Source organism: Pseudorasbora parva, chromosome 23, assembly GCF_024679245.1.
Source record: "Pseudorasbora parva isolate DD20220531a chromosome 23, ASM2467924v1, whole genome shotgun sequence".
NCBI classification, from domain to species: domain Eukaryota; kingdom Metazoa; phylum Chordata; class Actinopteri; order Cypriniformes; family Gobionidae; genus Pseudorasbora; species Pseudorasbora parva.
In genome coordinates, this window is record NC_090194.1 from 26778799 (window position 1) to 26800965 (window position 22167).

At 37.4% G+C, this 22167-nt stretch overlaps 1 protein-coding gene across 4 annotated transcripts in view; it reads left to right on the forward strand.

Moving 5' to 3' along the window:
* Positions 1–22167, forward strand: part of nf1b (neurofibromin 1b) — a 118036-nt gene that overhangs the window by 44206 nt on the left and 51663 nt on the right. For 2 of the 4 annotated variants that reach the window (XM_067432469.1, XM_067432470.1), the window contains exons 17-35: positions 652–898; positions 1004–1077; positions 1274–1357; positions 5788–6129; positions 6239–6378; positions 9031–9153; positions 9235–9318; positions 9493–9609; positions 9700–9881; positions 10585–10796; positions 11890–12051; positions 12164–12267; positions 14882–15017; positions 17717–17779; positions 18554–18712; positions 19115–19212; positions 19287–19433; positions 21461–21607; positions 22009–22119. In XM_067432469.1, the coding sequence (XP_067288570.1) occupies positions 652–898; positions 1004–1077; positions 1274–1357; positions 5788–6129; positions 6239–6378; positions 9031–9153; positions 9235–9318; positions 9493–9609; positions 9700–9881; positions 10585–10796; positions 11890–12051; positions 12164–12267; positions 14882–15017; positions 17717–17779; positions 18554–18712; positions 19115–19212; positions 19287–19433; positions 21461–21607; positions 22009–22119 (2732 nt within the window). The remainder of the gene's footprint in view (positions 1–651; positions 899–1003; positions 1078–1273; positions 1358–5787; positions 6130–6238; positions 6379–9030; positions 9154–9234; positions 9319–9492; positions 9610–9699; positions 9882–10584; positions 10797–11889; positions 12052–12163; positions 12268–14881; positions 15018–17716; positions 17780–18553; positions 18713–19114; positions 19213–19286; positions 19434–21460; positions 21608–22008; positions 22120–22167) is intronic. The other 2 variants (XM_067432471.1, XM_067432472.1) reach the window with 1 other exon arrangement.

Genomic DNA, 22167 nt, shown 5'->3' on the forward strand with positions numbered 1-22167 from the left:
TAGCGTGTATATGCTCGTGGATTTGGTTTAACACCAGGCCTATCTTACATGTGTGAATTGGTGGGCGGGGCTAAACAGGCAGTGATGAAGTAGGCGTTGATCTTCTTCTGCAGAGGCAGCGTTTCACCACACTCTGACATTACCGCCTGGCACATTCTGAGATCAATTGTTTGCTGGGCCTGGTGTCTAAAAAAGCTTTTCTTTTGACTAACAAGGAAGTTTTCAGCTCAGAAACGTACAGGATATTCTTATATCACAATGAACTTTTATAAATATCAACGGCTGACTGAAAAGTTGATTTCTCAATTCATGACCCCTTTAATATATACATATACTGCTGTAATGGAAATCACAACATGGGCTCAGGAAACTTCCAGAAAAACATTGTTGGTGAACACAGTCCACTGTGGCATGTGCCGTTGTCGGCTAAAATTCTAGAAAAAAACCCGACACGTCTCATGTACATCCTGTAGAATTCAACCATCGGACGACGACTTCGAAGTGTTTCTAGTTAAGTGTGCTATATCCATCAGACATTCAGCCAACGGTCTGAGGGCGTGACATATGAGGCTGAGACTAGTATGGACATAGCATTTTAATCAGTATTTCAGTTTAATAAATCAGTTTTCCTACACTGTTTTTCTCCTACAGGATCGGGCCACAACAGGCAGCAACATCGCCATCTGGCGGCAGGCCCAGACCAAGCTGGAGGTCTGTCTCTACATGTTCCTGTGGAGTCCAGACATGGAGGCAGTTCTGGTGTCCATGTCCTGTTTCCGCTACCTGTGTGAGGAGGCAGACATCCGCTGCAGTGCAGAAGACATCCCTGTGCAGTCCCTTCTGCCAAATTACAACACATTCATGGAGTTTGCATCTGTCAGTAACTTGATGATTACAGGTCTGTCTGATAAACTAGTTTGAATGCTCCGATTTAGACATGCGCCTTAGGTGCGGGTGCCACAAGGAGGCAGCACAGCACATATGATCTTTCTGATTTTTCTAGGTCGTTCAGCTCTACAGAAGAGAGTAATGGCTTTGCTTCGGAGGATTGAGCTGCCCACCCCAGGAAACACAGAGGTCAGAGGTCACATAATTAAATTTTTCAATGTAATTGGACAGTTGTAGAGTTATTATGGTTGTTGGCGAGCAAATTTGCATATATTACTTAATGTTTTGAATCGGATTCTTTTAGCATATCTAAACTAAAAGTGTTCAGTACTTGTGTGTTTAGACAGAAGACAGAATTTAACTGCTCTCTGTTTGGTCATTTCAGGCCTGGGAAGACACGCATGCTAAATGGGAACATGCAACCAAATTAATCTTAAGTCACCCAAAAACTAAACTGGAAGACGGTCAGGTCAGACGCACAAACACTCACCACCAATAAAAGGCCTTTAGTAGTAGAAAATAAAGTTTATTGTTTGATTCTTTAATTTAGAGGACATTTTCTGTCCATTAGGTTAATTTGTAAAGAAAACAATCTTTCTGTTGTAGTTGTAAAATATAGAGTATGTAATTTATTTGATTTCTTAAAATACCTTTTCCTAATTGGTAGTTTTGCAAAATTTTAGGGAATATGTGTTCTAAAAGCGTGAGTCTGAGAGTAGGTTTTTTTTGTCATTATCAAATCAGTTATTTGAGAATTTTAACAGAATTTTAATTCAGTTGATTAGTAATTATGTAATAATTATAAGCAGTGTTGGGGAAAGATACTTTAAAAATGAATACATTACAGAATTGAGTTACTCCTTTATAAAGTAACTAATTGTTACTTAGTTACTTTTAAAGAAAAGTAATGTTACGTTACTTTTTCTCACCTGGGCTGGGCTTGTCTGCTTTTGTTTTGTTTTTTATAACCAAAAAAAGTTATATTTTTGTGCAAATGTAAAGACTCTTTCACACCAAATTTGAAATAACGAGCCTCAGGCTAAAAGAAATGCAAATTCATGTCTGTACAGTATAGGGTGTAAAGCTAGGAACACACCAAGCCGACGCCGATCAACTAGTGGCAACGAAAGCAAACTGCTGAGTCGGCACACGTTGGCTCACGTCGGCAGCGTCTTGGGTCCAAAGCGGTCCAAAGTTGCCCTGACACACCAAGCCGACGCTCGACATCAGACGGCCAATAGCGCGTCCGTTCTGCGCCTGCGTTAGAGGAAATACCTTTCCGTCCCAGCTGGTGGCAGTAGTCTGTTTTCGTTATTCGAAGCGGGAAACCGGAAGAGCTATAAAGATATCAGCTGTCGTTTTCGTTTCCCCGGATTCGTGCATTTCAGAACGTTGCAAATGGCATTGCCGTTGTCAGCCCTTGGTCGTTTACTTGTGGAAGAGGAAAGGTAGAAGCGGACGCGAAAAATACGAGGAACGCTCAATAATGGGTGAAACCATGGATACCCGAAGTCAAAATGTGAAACCATAGATTATTACACTTGTTCACCTATCAATGAACCATAACAATAACAGGGCATAGCTCAAACAATACCCTGCAAATTAGCTCATTCAGATGCATTGTGGAAGTTAATGTGACACAATCTGAACAATGGCCACTTACCCAAAGGATTGTTTAAATAAATATGTGTATGACGCATTCTGATTTACAGTAAATTATGTTTGTGACAATGCTTGGTGCTAGTTCAATGAATTATGACAGAATTTGTATATATTTTTTTCATTGGAAACATTCCTATGGTGACATTTCTTCAAAATGATATCATGCTGCTTCTTGCACATCACATAACAGCAGTTTGGAAATGAAATCTCCAGTGGCACAGAAAATAATGTAACACTAAACCATACACTGAACTTAACTGACAGTAACCATGCTAACTATTAGTTTACAGATAATGCACTTTGATAACGTATTGTGGAAGTAACACATTATGAAAATATGTCTCTTAATTGAAAATCTATTTATTCTTAAATTAAAACATCAATACAGATGTGTTTATTGTGTTTATTTACCCTGCTAGTTAGATGTCAAATAGCAAAATAAGGGTTAGAATTCTGCATCATCTTGTGTCTTGTGATCCTTTTTTACATAAAGAACTGTGAATGCAAGTACCCAAAGTCAAAGTTTTTTATTTTTCAATGTTCAGTACAATGGGCACAAATAGCTATATAGAGAATAGCTATAAAAGTAGCTATATAGGTAGATTCAGCCAAGGGTGTACTGAGCCGTAGCTAGCTGGGCTCCTCACGGGTGCCAATCCAGGTGTCACTGTTGGTACCATCTGAGGGTAAACAGGATTCACTTTCAGACAAAGGTTCCTTAAAGACACAATCAAAATGTGAACAATGTGATACAATAGATTCTTACACTTGTTCACCAATAACCCATAACAATAACAGGGCATAGCTAAAACAATACCCTGCAAATTGGCTAAATGGATCTATTCAGATGCACATTGTGGAAGTTGATTTGTTGAATTACTTGTAAATAGACCCATCTGAACATTCATTGGCCACTTTACCAACAGCAAAATGTTCATTTGTTCAAATGGAAAGAAAAAATAAATAAAATAAATTATACACACACACATATATTATATATATATATATATATATATATATATATATATATATATATATATATATATATATATATATATATATATATATATATATATATATATATATATATATATATATATGTGTATGTGTATGTGTATGTGTGTGTGTGTCCTGATAGTTAGATTTGAGGTGCACTCCTTCCTTTTTGTGTGAGGTTCTAGAAACTGCAGGTGGGTCTTCTGAGCTCCAGAACTTCCTGAGGGTCCATGTTTCTTGTAACACATGTACTGGGTTTGCAATGAATCCCACCGCTTCTTGAGCTCTTTCTCTGAGGGACAAAAAAAAAAAACATTACGCTGAGTTATGTCAATTTCATGGCTATTGTAATGTTCATTTTTGTTCTACTTTTAACTGGATGTATTCTGGATGACAGCATTTTTTTTTTACAGTCGCTAGAACACATTTCTCAATATATTTAGGTCACTTTTGCAAAACTCTCCACACAGTTAGTACAACCGAAATATATGAGGGCTAAACTGTGGATTTATCATTGCTTTTGGACATAAAGACATGCATTAAGTGTTTTGATATCTTTAGTGCATTTTGAATGTGAAATTAACTGCTGTGCAAAGATGAAAGTTGCATACAACAATCTAACAAGCAGTTTTTTTTAAAATATGGACTACTGAAGAAGAAAAAACTATTGCAAAAAAGGAAATCTTACCTGACATGACAACTTTATTTGCGATCTCACGCCACAGTTCTGCTTTCGCCACACAGTTGACATAACGTTAACATTTTTCTGTAATGTCATACAAAGCCGGCCTTTCCTGGATCATGCTGATCAATTCGTCCTCACTTGCCTCGGTCCACACAGCCATATCTTTTAACAATATTCACGTGTATTGGAATGAGGAAAATAAACAAATGAGACAGGCGTTCTGTGTTCCCTCTTGACTCCGTCGTTTACTTGCTTCGTCACTTCCGTTTTTATTTTCTCGTGCTCTGGTTCGCTAGCTGAACAGCCAATCAGAACGATCATATGTCCCGACTGCCCGACATGCGGCGACGCCGATTTAACATGTCGAATCGGCTGAAAAACAGCCGACGAGGACCAACGCCAGCCGACGATGTGGAACCATGTGGAACACACCGAGGAAACTTAGTTGGCCGACGCACAAAAACTGCCCGACGGCCGATCGTCGGCTTGGTGTGTTCCGGCCTTAACTTTTAACAAACATTTCAGCTGTGCTGCTATTCTGGAAGAAAACAGAGAAATAGGACACATGAGAAAACAGTTTAACACTTACTTCACTAATAAAATCTAAAAACCCAAAAAGCCATTTTTGCTCAAGATTTACATTAATTAACAAAGGTCATCAGCAAGTACATTGGTCAAAGTGAGATTAAATGCATAACAAGTTTTTTTTTTTTTTTTACATTTAATTATTAGAGGTTTGCATAGTATTCTGATTTTGCATTTGACTGATTGTATTAATTTTGAGGAATACTGAATCTTTTTTTGTGCAAGTGAGTAAATGCATGCTCACATTTTGAACTACAATAACCATCATGGTCACACACAAAGCCTCTGCACTTACGATTTCTCGGTCAGTCAATAAATGGCAGAACAAAGTAAGTTGCGTTACTATTTTAAAAAGTAGCTCAGTACTAATTTAAAAGTAATGTGTTACTTTACTAGATACTTGAAAAAGTAATCTGACTACATAATTTAAGTTACTTAAACACATATTGATAGAATTGCTATATAATATACATAACTATGTTTTTATTACCCTTAGAATGAGCCATTTCTATCTCCATACCGTATTTTGATGTCACAATTTTGTATACCCTTACATTGAAGTCATTTTTGGCACCATGTTTCTACAGTAGCCCTAAACGGACAAACTGTTTAACAGAGCACTAGCTGCTCTCTGCTGTCTCAGACGACGACATCTTTGTCCTGTGTCCACCACTGTAGCTTCTCTATGTGCTTCGAAAGGGAGGCGTGAGCATTGGGCAGTTGCAATTCGCAACCTCACCACTTAAATTATTAACTAACTAAAAACTATTGAATTAAACTTAATTAAAATTCTAAATTCGATTTCTCAAATAATTACAAAAGCAATCACATTTTTGGGAAAAACAACTATCCCCTAAAACTTGTCAATACTACAAATTAAGAAAATATATTTAAAAAGGTTAAATCAATTTTGACTTAAAAACATGACATGACAAAATGTTGGCTCCTAAATCCTGTGTCTCATCCCTCAGGAATGGATCAATATGACTGGCTTCCTGTGTGCGTTGGGTGGCGTGTGTTTGCAGCAGAGGAACACGCCTGCTCTGGCCACCTACAGTCCTCCCATGGGCACATTGAACGATCGCAAGAGCTCCATGGTGTCCATGGCCTCGTGTGAGGGGAGCCCAGAGACACCCCTGAGTAGGTTCCTGGACCGCCTTCTGTCACTGATGGTGTGCAGTCATGAGAAGGGCCATCAGATCCGCACTAACGTCAAAGACATGGTGGGGCTGGAGCTCAGTCCAGCGCTTTACCCCATGCTGTTCAACAAACTCAAGAACAGCATCAGCAGGTTTTTTGAAGCCCAGGGGCCGGTGAGACCGCTAGTAGTCACAGTTCATTGTGGTAATAATTTATGAGCAAGGTAGACATCAGCAACATCCAACATAATTGGTACTCATGTCTCTGTGCTAATATGTTTAGGTGCCAATTAATGAGACCAACACACAGTTTGTGGAGCAGACCATCGCCATCATGAAGAACCTTCTGGACAACCATACGGAAGGAAGCTCGGAGCATCTAGGTCAAGCCAGCATTGAGACCATGATGCTCAACTTGGTCAGGTAAGTCATTTGCTTGTTAGTATCAGCTTTATTATGAAGGTCTTTAAGGGGTGGTAAAACACATTCTTTCGAAGGCTTGATTGTGTTTGTGGGGTGAACTGTAACGTGTTCATGCTTGGTTTTTAAAAAGTCATTATTTTTCATATATATTTATTCTACACTGAGCTGTCCCTCCTTATAAAAACGGTTTAATGGTTTTAGGGTTCTATGAAGCCAGTCCCTCAAAAATACACAGTGGGCTCAGATTGGTTAGCTGGCCCAGCTGTGTTCTGATTTGCTAACCGCCTAGTGCACGTGTTTGATGATCAGTAGGTTATCACCTCTATGGTTATCACGGGCTTTATTTCAACCAGCATTTTTAAAAGTCTTTTGCGAGGTTCGTTCTGCGTTCAGTAAATATTAGTCTTGCTTTCAGCCATCTCATGTTCAATGTGTAATAGCTGATAATAATATACATTGTCATTTTAAATCTAGCTTTACAAGCTTTCTGAATATGCTAGTGCTCTTTTCTGTCGTTGTTAATTTCCTATCACCACACCTGTCCCTAACTCTACCCTTAAACTGACCCATATCACCACACCTGTCCCTAACTCTACCCTTAAACTGACCCATATCACCACACCTGTCCCTAACTCTACTCTTAAACTGACCCATATCACCACACCTGTCCCTAACTCTACCCTTAAACTGACCCATATCACCACACCTGTCCCTAACTCTACTCTTAAACTGACCCATATCACCACACCTGTCCCTAACTCTACTCTTAAACTGACCCATATCACCACACCTGTCCCTAACTCTACTCTTAAACTGACCCATATCACCACACCTGTCCCTAACTCTACTCTTAAACTGACCCATATCACCACACCTGTCCCTAACTCTACCCTTAAACTGACCCATATCACCACACCTGTCCCTAACTCTACTCTTAAACTGACCCATATCACCACACCTGTCACTAACTCTACTCTTAAACTGACCCATATCACCCCATCTGTCCCCAACTCTACTCTTAAACTGACCCATATCACCACACCTGTCCCTAACTCTACTCTTAAACTGACCCATATCACCACACCTGTCCCTAACCCTACCCTTAAACTGACCCATATCACCCCATCTGTCCCCAACTCTACTCTTAAACTGACCCATATCACCACACCTGTCCCTAACTCTACCCTTAAACTGACCCATATCACCACACCTGTCCTGAACTCTACTCTTAAACTGACCCATATCACCACACCTGTCCCTAACTCTACCCTTAAACTGACCCATATCACCACACCTGTCCCTAACTCTACTCTTAAACTGACCCATATCACCACACCTGTCCCGAACTCTACCCTTAAACTGACCCATATCACCCCATCTGTCCCTAACTCTACTCTTAAACTGACCCATATCACCACACCTGTCCTGAACTCTACTCTTAAACTGACCCATATCACCACACCTGTCCCTAACTCTACTCTTAAACTGACCCATATCACCACACCTGTCCCTAACTCTACCCTTAAACTGACCCATATCACCACACCTGTCCCTAACTCTACTCTTAAACTGACCCATATCACCCCATCTGTCCCTAACTCTACTCTTAAACTGACCCATACCACCACACCTGTCCCTAACTCTACTCTTAAACTGACCCATATCACCACACCTGTCCCTAACTCTACTCTTAAACTGACCCATATCACCCCATCTGTCCCTAATTCTACTCTTAAACTGACCCATATCACCCCATCTGTCCCTAACTCTACTCTTAAACTGACCCATATCACCACACCTGTCCCTAACTCTACTCTTAAACTGACCCATATCACCACACCTGTCCCTAACTCTACTCTTAAACTGACCCATATCACCACACCTGTCCCTAACTCTACCACCTCAATATCAGCAAAAGTGCTTTGCAATACAATTTGAACACAGAAAGTACATTGTACTTATTTTTGGATATAAGTACATAGTGCTTAAGGCCACCTAATATATTTACCTAATTATATTTATCTAATATATAATAAATTATTTCATTTAAATTAAGTCTCTTATACTAACCAAGGCTGCATTTTTTGACCCAAAATACAGTAAAACAGTAATATTGTGAAATACTATTAGAATAATTTTAAAATGTATTTCCTCCTGTGATAGCAGGAACTTTTGAATGGTACTGTATGCATATTTATTTAATACAATTTATATATTTACTTTTATAAATGAATATGTAATATTATTGTTATTTATAAGTTTATTATACTTTTTTTAAAAAACATATAAATGTATTTATTAACTTAAAGTTTATAATTTACTATTATTAAATTTATTTAATACTGTATTATACTTTTTAAAAACTATAAATCAAATAAGCTTTCTTTAAAATAGTTTAATATCTGAAAATTATGCTGTTATTATAATTATACAGGAAACACAGAGACTACAAAAATGTATATTATTTTTGCTGGAAAATGATGGCACACAAGGTAAACCTAGTTTGTAATTTCTAACCTATTTTTACTGATTCTACCATAATTATCACAAGTCATTCTTGCAATTTTTTACATAACCTCGACTATGTTATCCTTATTGTTGGTTCCTGTGTGCTTAAACAAAGTATTTGTGTGCCCATTGGTATGTTGGCAGGTATGTACGTATTCTTGGAAACATGGTTCATGCCATTCATATTAAAACCAAACTGTGTCAGCTGGTCGAGGTCATGATGGAGCGCAGAGATGACCTCTCTTTCTGCCAAGAGATGAAGTTCAGGTACAAATTTGTTTGATTGACAGATCATCTGGCATGTTGTATTCCTGTTCTGGAGATGCATCAGATTTGTGTTTGTCTAAGGAATAAGATGGTGGAGTATCTAACAGACTGGGTGATGGGAACATCCAACCAGGCCACTGATGATGATGTCAAATGCCTCACCAGGTAACAGGATTTTTATTCAGACGGCATTGTTTGGGTTGGTTTACCCAACAAAAAACATCTTCCATTGAACTTTTGCTTCGGGAAACCTTTATTTAAAATGAGTGTAGCACAAATCGAAACTGACCTTTAGTGGTTGGATTTTTTTGATCTGAGCCCTGTGGTTTTGATTGACAGGGATCTAGATCAGGCGAGTATGGAAGCGGTGGTGTCTCTTCTGGCCGGGCTGCCACTCCAGCCAGAGGAGGGGGACGGTGTGGAATTGATGGAGGCCAAATCCCAGCTTTTTCTAAAGTAAGACTCTCAAGCCATATCAAACCATTTGCCCTTTATTATCCGTCCATGGGGTTTGTACTTCACCCTTCCCCCTGCTGTCCTCCGCAGGTACTTTACTCTGTTCATGAACCTGCTGAACGACTGCAGTGAAGTGGAGGACGAGGGTCAGCAGGTGGCGGGACGCAAGCGGGGGATGTCTAGGAGGTTGGCGTCTTTACGGCACTGCACCGTCTTGGCCATGTCCAACCTGCTCAATGCCAATGTGGACAGCGGCCTCATGCACTCTATTGGTGGGACAATTGAGCCACAAAACTCTCCACTTTAAAATCACAAAATATTATACCAATTTTTTTTCTTTTTTCTTTTTATACTTTATTATGTCTTTCCATTCAAAATCATTTAACACAGTTGTTCAAATAAACATTTCCTTTAGAACATATTTTTCCCAATAAATTATTCCTTTTTTATCCTTCTACTTTCTTTTCCTTTCCTTTTATTTATTTTGTGATAATACCACCACCATTGCATAATTAGATAAGTACATAATTAAATATTTTTACAGATATCAAAAAATTAGTATTCACATATATATATATCAAGCTCTAATAACCACACATAATTCCTACATTCAATTCAATTTTTCTGTTAGCTTTTATTTTATTTGAATTGTATTATTTTATTTGCTTTAATTTTAAATATTTTTTATGTTATTTTTTCATTTTACTCATTAAACCCTTTAAAACTTTCATAACTAAAAATGTTAGCTTGCAGTTGCAGTTAACCCTTTAATAAATCTTTGTCTATGCTTTCGCTGTTTCTTAATTCCTCCCTGTTCTAGTTTGTACTGTTCTGAATGATCTTGGCAAATTCTTCAAATTTGCCTTTACATCATGTCACTGACATAAAATGGCTTTTTGTGACAAATCTCATTATAACATATAGTAAGCACTTTCTGACATATTTGATATATATGCGTCTGCTGCTGTCTTGCAGGGCTGGGCTATCATAAGGACCTTCAGACCAGGGCTACTTTCATGGAGGTCCTCACTAAGATCCTGCAGCAGGGCACAGAGTTTGACACGCTGGCAGAGACTGCTCTGGCCGATCGCTTTGAGAGACTTGTGGAACTTGTCACAATGATGGGCGACCAGGGGGAGTTACCTATCGCCATGGCGCTGGCCAGTGTGGTGCCTTGTTCTCAGTGGGTGGGTATATTATTTGATTTATTTATTTTTTGGACAGTGAAAGATGAGTAATTTAATCCAGCTGCGATTCAAATAATGTTCTTCACAATTCACTATGCAACATTTTTTTTATTTTTTTTATAACCATCTTTAAAAAGAACTTTTTACTTTTAAGGATTGTAACATTAAAGCTAGAAAATCTCCCAGTGACTTACGATTATAGAATGTTTGCTAGTCAAAATCAAACAGTGATTATTTGCATACTGATTTGGCAATGTTCTTTTTTTTCTTAGACCTATTTACATATTAAATAGCTTTTTTTCCTTACTTCTATTTATACATCTATTTTATTGGCATTCCCCTTCTCTATATATTAGTGTTTGGGTTTAACTTTTTTTATTATTTAACCTCATTGGTTCTAGTGCGTCATGCAATTTGAGTTTCTTTTTCTTTGAATGCAGATTTGCAAACCCACTTAAATGGGTCAACTTTAGACATTTTACTAACTATAAGTAACTACATGTCAACTAACTCTATTACAGTATTCGAAGGATTAGGTGTTTGGAGAAGGTTTATTAGAATAAGTTGACATATAGCTGCAAAGTTTCTTCTAGTCAATATAAAGTTTGTTGGGCAACCATCAACATAGTGTTATCAGATATTAATCAGACAGTCTGCTGATACTTAAATGATTGAGTATGAATGAATAAAGGAGTTGCTACTACTTATAGTTAGTAGATTGTCTAATATACAAATACATTTAATTACTAAACTAAATTAACTACATTAACTAAATTACTGATCTGCCCACATTGTTGATATATGATATATTGAAATGAGCTGATGACATCACTGTCTTCACCAGAGCGGCAGTACAGGCGAATCAAATTCTCTTGCATTATTTTCCTGTTTAACACTGTGAAGCTGCTTTAAAACAAGCGGCATTGTAAAAAGCGCTATATAAATAAAGTTGACTTAACTTGACCATCAAAATTAAAGTATTACCAAATATAAAATGTGTTTGTAAAAGTATTAACATTAACTATTAACACTCACCATTAAATTGTTTTAATTGTCAAAATCTGTGTATGATTTTACTGTAAACTATTTTCAGGATGAACTGGCACGCGTTCTGGTATCTCTCTTCGATTCGAGACATCTGTTGTATCAGCTACTGTGGAATATGTTCTCCAAAGAGGTGGAGTTGGCAGATTCCATGCAAACGTTGTTCCGCGGCAACAGCCTGGCTAGTAAAATCATGACATTCTGCTTTAAGGTGCCTCTATACTTTCCATGGCATGCACTGAAGTCAAATGATCATTCACAGAGGCAAATGATCCAGATTAAGTTTAGCTGTGAATTTCCTACTGTGTAATTCCTTTTTTCAGGTGTATGGGGCCACTTATCTGCAGAAGTTATTGGAGCCGTTGCTCAGGGGAGTGATCACTGGTGCTGAGTGGCAGATGTTGAGCTTTGAGGTGGATCCCACCAGGTATCTGTCCGACTTACCCTTTACATCAGTGATTCTCAACTGGTGTGTTTGTGCAAATTTACCTGTCATTTGAGAGAAGCTAGACAAATTAGGAAGAGGTATCATGGACAGGTTGCATAACATGATTTCATCGTCAAACCATGAACAAAACTAGCCAGACTCATTTTATTAGAATCTACTGTTTACTTGTGATGAGGATGAACTGGTTTGTGCCAACCACAGTTTGTTTCATGTGGTAAATAAATGGTTGCAGAGGGCAAGAAATCCTTGAAATTAATTGATTTAGAAATCTACATATTTTCAGCATGATAGTAATTATGCATAATATTAATATATTTTCATGTTTGATTTTTAAGGAAATGTTTTGTGTACTTTTATATGATAAACTACATTATATTGCCAAAACTATTGGGACACCCCTCCAAATCACTGAATTCAGGTGTTCAAATCACTTCCATGGCCACAGGTGTATAACATAAGCACCTAGGCATGCAGATGCTTCTACAAACATTTGTGAAAGAATGGGTCACTCTCAGGAGCTCAGTGAATTTAAGCATGGTACTGTGATAGGTTCCAACCTGTACAGTAAGTCCATTCGTGAAATTTGGTCACCAAAAAAATATTCCACGGTCAACTGTTAGTGGTATTATAACAAAGTGGAAGCATTTAGGAACAACAGCAACTCAGTCACAAAGTGGTATGCCACGTAAAATCATAGAGCGGGGTCAGTATATTCTGAGGCTCATATTGCGCAGAAGTTGCCACAAGTCAATAGCTACAGGCCTTCAAAGTTCTTGTGGCCAGATTAGCTCAAGAACAGTGCATAGAGAGCTTCATGGAATTGGTATCCATGGCCAAGCAGCTGCATCCAAGCCTTACATTACCACTTGCAATGCAAAGCGTTGGATGCAGTGGTGTAAAGCACACTGCCACTTTACTCCAGAGCAGTGTTCTCTGGAGTGATGAATCACGCTTCTCTGTCTGGCAATCCGATGGATAAGCCTAGGTTTGGCGATTGCCAAAAGAACGGTACTTGCCTGACTGCATTGTCTCGTGTCAAGTTTTGTAGAGGGGGGATTGTGGTGTGGGGTTGTTTTTCAGAGGTTTGGCTTAGTCCCTTAGTTCCAGTGTAAGGAACTCTTAATGCTTCAGCATACCAAGACATTTTAGACATTTTCATGCTCCCAACTTTGTGGAAACATTTTGGGGATGGCCCCTTCCCCTTCCAACATGACAGCGCACCAGTGCACAAAGCAAGGTCCATAAAGACATGGATAAGTGCGTTTGGTGTGGAGGAACAGGCCCGGTTCTACGGGGGTGCTAGAGGGTGCTAAGCACCCTCAAACACAAGCAAAAGCACCCTCAGTTGACAGTAATAATATTGGCGAAACAGATTTGGCAGATTTTCAAATTCGTGTCCGAGCTCTGGAGAGCGTCAAATGCATCTATTACAGTGTGTTTTTGCAGCGGTGAGTTGTGTAGCCAATCACAGATACAGCAGTCAGTGATGCAGCCAATCACAGATAGTTGTTGATCTCTGGAACGCGATCAGAATCTCACCACTTGTGACGGCAGAGCTTTTATTCAGTGCTGAGTTAATGCAGGCTTGCGAAACCTCTTAATGACAAAGTCAAGCCGCTATGTAAATAAGAGATTTATTTTTGACAACTTCATTTTAATAACAAAACTTTGTGAGATCACAATAAACTGACAAAGCAACAGCACTGTAGTGATCTTAGCGATCTTGGCTCTCTTTCGAGGCTACAGTCATTCATTGATAAAATCGACGGCCAATATTGCTTGCTGCAAAGTATCGGAATTTATATCTTAATATAAATGGCACTCAGCACGAGCGAGAAATATCCCCCTGAGACCCAGAATAGAGGTTTGGAATCAATAGAGGACTTTATTTAGTGAATCTCTAACAACATACAGGTTTAAATCTGAATATTCCTATATAATATAAGACATTCTTATGAAAATATTATTACATGTCTTTTTACATTACATATAGTCCCAAAACATTAAAAATGCAAATTTGAAAGGAAATGGTATTTATGGCCATGTTTACACATATTGCATTAAGTAAAATGGTAGCCTTTTTCAAATTATTCTGTATCTTTCATATTATTGAGAATTATCTTTATACAAAGTTTGGGTAAAAACAATTTATTGGTGAATGAAAAAAAAATCCATTGTTTGTCTATTAATTTCTTTTAATTTACTCAATAAAGGGGTTCTGGTGTCCTCTGTATAGTAGAATATATCTCACATAACAGGAAAAAAAAAATCTAAAATGTCTGTTAGATGTCTGTTCTCTAACTGAAAGAACAAAGCAAGTGCATTCTAGGAGTTTTTGTCTTTCATCCACATGAGCCAAAAATACATTTTCTGGCTTTTCTCAGTCTAGAAGGCACCAAATTCAAAAATAATTTCACATTTCTACTACATAAAGGACCCAGTTTTAATACCCATTCATCTTCCCAGCACTGAAGTTGATCTAGTCTAAACCCCATCAACTGTTTGGAAAAACTTTGTTCATCATTCAGAGTAGATTTGTAAATGAGATGTTCAGCTTCTGGTTGGAGATGATACGGTTGTTCTCTTCTCTCAGACTCGAGACCGGTGAGAATCTGGAGGAGAACCAGCGTAATCTGCTACGGATGACCGATCGCTTCTTTCAGGCCATAATCAGCTCATCTGGCGAGTTCCCTCCTCAGCTCCGCAGTGTCTGTCACTGTCTCTTTCAGGTGAGACTGAAGAAACCGATGAAGAGTTTCTTATGTTTGCAAATAGGCCTGAAGGATATTATACCAGTGTGGAGTTACTTTCTGTGGATGTCTGTATAATGTGTATGATGATATCACTAATGTCAAATATGCTTCAGTTTTGCTGTGAAGACTGATTGTTAAATTAAACGGTTTAAAGTCAACATTAAATCAAAATGTATTATCCCATAAGTTGCTTACCCTCAAGCCTCATCCTAGATGTATATGACTTTTTTCTTTCAGCCAGAAGAGTTATATACAAAACGTATCACAAATCAGACCAAAAAATGGCCTTTGTTATCTAAATAAGTGTAGCTTATTTAAAAGGACGTGTGAACGGCAAATCATGTTGACTTTAAAATATGAATTGTGTTACGTCTGTAGGACTAGTTTATTTTAAATACATATTTGACATAAGTTTCCAGTATATTTGACAAATTTGTGTAGTTTGTAAATTAAATGTTGATTTAATTGCAATCCCAATCCACATCTCTGAGTTTTCAAGAAGAGATCTCTTCAAAATGAATCTTTTTGACCACAGCAGAACACCGAATTGTTGGGTTTACCTGTAATTTGGATGCATTTTAAAGATCTAGCCTACACTTTTATTACTGAAATGCTGCAAAGTATTTACAAGAATAAGCTTTCATCACCGCTCAAAAGAGAAAAAATACGGCAGTAATTAATGTAATATAGGTAGGTTACATTTGCAACATTGTATTAACTTATTTCTTCTCAATTCCATTTTTTTTAAATGACATCTTCCTTTTTAAAACAGTGGATTTAAATAATTAATAATTTCTTATTATTAAATTTAATTAAATATGATTGTATTATTATTCTAAGCATATGCCATTTTTTAGAGCAGACAAACAATCATTCGACTGACCACGTGAGCAGTGCTCCCAGGTGCGGATCACATAACTCGCTCCTCCACCGGGAATAAATCGCCGTCCGAATGCACGAGTTTTATCACTGAGTTGGCCTGCAAATTTAATTTTACGCACATCCACATGAGAAACAATTACCGTCCGAATAGGGCTATATACATTTTTGCCTTCATGTATAAAAGTAAAGTTTTATGCATATTTTTATTTATTTATAAAGAAATTAATTCTACATCTTTCATAAATTAAGCCAATTGTGCAGAAAAATCTGTGGAATTCTGCAGCATGAATTAAAATGGTTACGTGGTTAAATACACAATACCTACTTTTAACTAGCAAGAATGTGTTAAAATTAATCAAAAGGGACCTTAAAGACATTTATAATTAAAATTATATATATATATATATATATATATATATATATATATATATATTTGTTCTTTTTGAATTTTCTATTGATCAAAGAATCCTGAGGGGGGAAAAAAGAAAAATATTATATATATATATATATATATATATATATATATATATATATATATATATATATATATATATATATATATATATCGTTATTATAAGAATGATAACAATAACTGTATATTTGAATAAATGGATAAATTTAGCCAGGATCACAAAGATATCCTGGCTTAATCCCTTATCCTAGTTTTCTGCAAAAGGCCCTTGGAGTAAAAAAAAAAAATTACAGTTTTATATATATATAAAAAAACTGCTGATTGCGCGCCCCTCGTTCGTTTGGGGAGGTGTTTATACTCGACGCACAGACCGGGTGTGGTGTGATGAGACGTCATTCAGATTCGTCTGGAACTCATGGCCCTTCGGTTGCGGAGCCACACGCAAAGTTACGAAATTTGACGTGTACAACGCCAAGCGAAATGGGGTCTCGCGCACTCCGCGTCAACGTCATTTTTGTGCTCACGTTTGGGCGGACGTGTTGTGTATGAAACTAATATACTGTATAAACTGTATACACTAAAGTTTGATAAACGCAAGTTAATTCTTCAGTTCAGTCTTTGTGTGTTAAAAAGGCACATACGTTCCTGTAGAGATAGCAATACACATAAAACACAATCATTCGTTGCAGTTTTCATACATTTTATTTATTGTTTTTTGATAATTATTTAAATGCATTTTTTAAACAGACTGAGAGTCCATGCTTTAATGGTTTTTGGTTGTTTTGATCATTTATTGTGGTTATTTAAAATGTTTTCCATTTTTAGTTTCAAATAGTCTTTAGAAATTAAAGTTTATTGATCTTTGAAAAGGTGTACCTGCATTTTTATGCCATTATCATTATTTTAGATGAAAATGGTCTCAGAACGACAATATTTTCATTTATCGCAATAATTTTTGGCCAATTTATTGTCCAGCAAATTTTTTTATCGTGACAGGCCTAGTGAGTGTGCTTTCAGTGTACATTTACAAGACAGCGGTGTACTATATTTTCCACACAGATGACAAGATCACCAAGATATCTTTTATCTTTATCCTAGTTTTGTGCAATAGGCCCCAGATCAACCCTCAAAATTTAAATGGTAGTGTATAAACTCATTGATAGCTGACAGCATTATTACATTATTAAAACTATTTACAGTGTTCTATTTATTTAAATATAGTTTATTTAAAATTCCAATTAGGATTTAAAAAAAAATAATAATAATAATTGTTCAAGTTGGAGACGCCCATTCCATGTGGGCCTGGTATTAAGGGAAAGTGTGTGTGTGTGTGTGTGTTAGCTTGTGCCGTGACTTGTTTGTGCTCATTTCTGTCCTGTAGGCTACTTGTCACTCTCTCCTGTCTAAAGCATCTGTCAAAGACAGAAAGGAAGTGAGGAAAGCAGTAAGTGTGAATGGCGGATGTATCTGCTTCCTGTCAAGATTCACTTCATTAATCCGAGACTTTTGTGCACCTCTGGCCTGCATTACTGTCATTACATCAAATCATATCTACTAATTTCTTGATTTTTGGCAAGCGGAGGTTTCACTGAATGTATCACTTAGCACCAACACCAAGAAAAAACAACAAACTCTGTAGCTCCGGGCATCATCTTTGCATGGGCCGTCACTCTCAGGACTGAGGGTTGGACATTTATCAGGCCGTTGAATGCATTGGTGCGTTGTGGGTAATGCAATTTGTAATAAACTCCACCCCTTCTTGAATGCCAAAATGATTTTATGCTTGATCGTTCGACCTGAAACGTTAATTCTGAGTAAAAGGCATTTCTCTATAGTGCCATTTTAAATGCTTTGCTTTTTCCTTTTTTCTTCTCTAACACTCTTAAAGGTCACTGGTGAAGACCTCCGTCATCGTTAAACTGTTTAACGGCTTCAAACTGCTTTCTACACTTTAACTCTAAAGCCTCTGGTGCCATTTCATCCAGATAGTTCCCTCACAGAACCTCATGTTATCAACTTACTCACCAGATATCATCATATGATCAACTAGGCCTCCACTAAACCAGAGTTTAGTGTGATTTGACTTTAAGTTCAGTTATATGAATGTAAGAGGTTTTGGTTCTGGTTAATAACTATCTTCATGAAATAGTGCCATGTCACCCCAGCCCTAATACCCGCTTTATATGTTCCTATGTGTGTTTGTGTGTCTTGGTTTCAGGTGGTGAGTCAGCGTTTCCCTCAGAACAGTATTGGAGCAGTAGGTAGTGCCATGTTCCTGCGATTCGTGAACCCGGCTATAGTCTCGCCATATGAGGCTGGAATTCTTGACAAAAAGCCTCTGCCCAGGATAGAAAGAGGCCTCAAACTCATGTCAAAGGTGAGTGTTTTTGGCGTAGAGATGAGATAATGCTGGTTATGTTAAATGCTGGAGATTAAACAGGTTATACCGGCTTTTGTTGGCCAAGCTGGTCTTTGCTGCATTGATGCTGGTCCAAGAGGTCCTACCATATTAAAACCATGTCCATAATTGGGAAAGCCAACTGTTCAACCATCTAGCAAGGTTTATCTAAAATTATGCCTAAAACCCACTTAATCTTTGTAAAATCACTGTAATGCACAGCCTTAATTGTATTTTGCTTTTATAGAAGCATATTGAAAGATCTTATGATGAAAGACATCAATGTACAATGAAGTTGTAGACAAAACAGAATGATTTGGACTGTTTAATAAAGGCTCAAAGTTAAAGTTGATCTTATTTTATTTTTTTACCTGTCTGCAGATTCTCCAAAGTATTGCCAACCATGTTTTGTTCACGAAAGAGGAGCACATGAGGCCTTTTAATGACTTTGTAAAGAGTAATTTTGAAGCAGCCAGAAGGTAAGAAAACAATCAGTGAGCTTCAGGGTTCGATTCCTGCCACCACTTAGGTTAACCGTTGAAATTTCTTCTAGATTTTTCCTCGACATCGCCTCTGACTGCCCAGCGAGTGACTCGCTCAACCACAGCCTGTCCTTTATTAGTGATGGGAACGTTTTTGCCCTGCACAGGCTGCTGTGGAACAACCAAGAAAAAATCGGCCAGTATTTGTCTAGTAACAGGTGAGCAGGGCATTCTATGACCCGTGTTATCATCCAGATCATGGGGCCAGGTTCCAAGAGACATTATTGGAAGTGCATAATACAGTTTGGGCATTTATTAGGATTAACTCTTGGAGTCAATTTTTTCGTTCATTCAAATCTCTTTATTTGACTGGACACTAGCCATTACAGATTTTTGCACAACTTGCAATATTTTCAGAAAGTTGATGCAAAAACTTTTGTGAAATGAAGGCGTTTTCATTAACCAATGTTGTGCGACTAAAGCAGAATTTTTTCCTCTTGCGATAAGTCATGGCAACTGATGTTGGTAGGTTTACATATACAGTGGGTACAGAAAGTATTCAGGCCCCCTTAAATTTTTCACTCTGTTATGTTGCAGCCATTTGCTAAAATCATTTAAGTTCATTATTTTCTCATTAATGTACACACATCACCCCATATTGACAGAAATTTGACAGACATTTTTTCAGATTTATTAAAAAAGAAAATCTGAAATATCACATGGTCCCATGTATCACATGGTAAGTATTCAGACCCTTTGCTGTGACACTCTGTGTCACACTGTGACATATATTTAACTCAGGTGCTGTCCATTTCTTCTGATAATCCTTGAAGTGGTTCTACACATTCATTTGAGTCCAGCTGTGTTTGATTAAACTGATTGGACTTGATTAGGAAACCCACACACCTGTCTATATAAGACCTTACAGTGCATGTCAGAGCAAATGAGAATCATGAGGCCAAAGGAACTGCCTGAAGAGCTCAGAGACAGAATTGTGGCAAGGCACAGATCTGGCCAAGGTTACAAAAAAACGGCTGCAATATAATAGAGTGAAAAATGTAAGCGGGTCTGAATACTTTCCGTACCCAATGTATATCGCAGCCACTGCACTAGCCATGGTTTTTAATGCTTGTTATCCAAGCATTAATGGTAAGGAAAGCCCCCTGAGAGCGGCCACGTTTTAGGTGTTTCTGGCTGTTTCTCCTACCTATCTGCGTCGAATTCTTGATAAATTGTGGCATTTCTTTGTTGTTTAGAATCCACTATTCCAATGAATATTTTGTCTTTTATGAGTTTAATATAGAACCCGGTCAACTGTAAATGCAAAAAACTGCAGTTTTACAAAAAAAATTTTTGGGGCTGTCCAAAATTAAAGTTTGTGTTTACATAATATGTGTGTGTACTGTTAGGGGTGTAACGATATACAAAACTGGGTTCGGTACGTACCTCGGTTTTTAAGTCATTGTTCGTTATGGATTCAGTACAGCAGTTTTACACAAAAAAAAATTCAACAGTGATTTACTGTAAAAATATGTGTCTCTCCTTAAATTAATTCAATTATAAGTAAAAGTTTCTTACAGATAATGCTGTAAACTATATAGAGAGCCCTTACTTACACATTGCTATAATATTAAAGTTTAAAGGTGCACTATGTAGGATTTTTGCAGTAAAATGTCCAAAAACCACCAGGCCAGTGTTATATATTTTGTTCGGTTGAGTTCTTACAATATCCCAAATGTTTCCATCTATTTGTAAATTGTGAGAAAATTACTATTTTAACCAATGAACAGGGACATCTGAGGGAGTCTGTGTTACCCTCGCTTTTAGGTTTTATTTGGCAGACGCGCTTTACTCTTAGCAGTGTGAACAAGTGTCACAGCAGCCGCTGAGCAAACGCAGTATACCATCATAACATCATTTTAAACACACTTAAGTGTATCTAATATCAAATTTAAATTTGCACAGTTTGAAGGGTAATGGAAACGCAGCTACTGATTTGATTTGATGATTTTACTTTTCTCGCTCAACCGGTTTCTCTCTGATCTGATTGTTTTAGCAAGATGCTGTCTTTAAAGGACAGCTGTTTTGTTGTCAAAATCATCATCATCCATTATTTTGACTAACTGGGTTGTACGTTTTCTGTCATGCTTTATATTTAACCATCAGTAAAATATTGTAATGTAAGCAATACAATTACTGATGATTCTCGATGAAGTTTCAGCTAAGCATTTTCCATTATCTTCAGGGATCATAAAGCTGTTGGAAGGAGGCCCTTCGATAAGATGGCCACCCTGCTTGCTTACTTGGGTCCCCCAGAGCACAAACCCGTCGCAGATACTCATTGGTCAAGCCTTAATCTCACCAGCTCCAAATTTGAGGAGTTTATGACCAGGTAAAAATTGCTCTACAGTGGAAAAATACCATCTAAAAAGTTTTTTTAAACAAATCAAATACTTTCTTTTATGTATTTATTTTTACGTTTATCCCCAGAAATGACTATTTGGCAATAGAGTAAAAAAAAAAAAAACATTTTCTGCAAAACGAAATGTTGCTTTGTAAATGTTGCTTGATATAAGGATTATAAAAAAAATGCATTATTGGTAAATGAGACCCAAAAGACTCTCAATGTTAATAATAACATTGCTATAATTTTTATTTAATTTGTTTGCAGTGAAGTTGCTGTAGCAGTCAGATTGTGTTGCCCATTATAGCACATTTGATATACAATTCTCTTAAAGTGTGCACTTTCTTGCAGTGTAAGTAAAGAAAAAAAACGTTTTTCGTTTTCTTCAGACACCAGGTGCATGAGAAAGAAGAGTTTAAAGCGTTGAAGACTCTTAACATCTTTTACCAGGCGGGAACCTCAAAGAACGGAAACCCTGTGTTTTACTACGTGACTCGCAGGTAAGCCTTCATAATACCCACATGGTACAAACTAGTGCAAAAGAATTA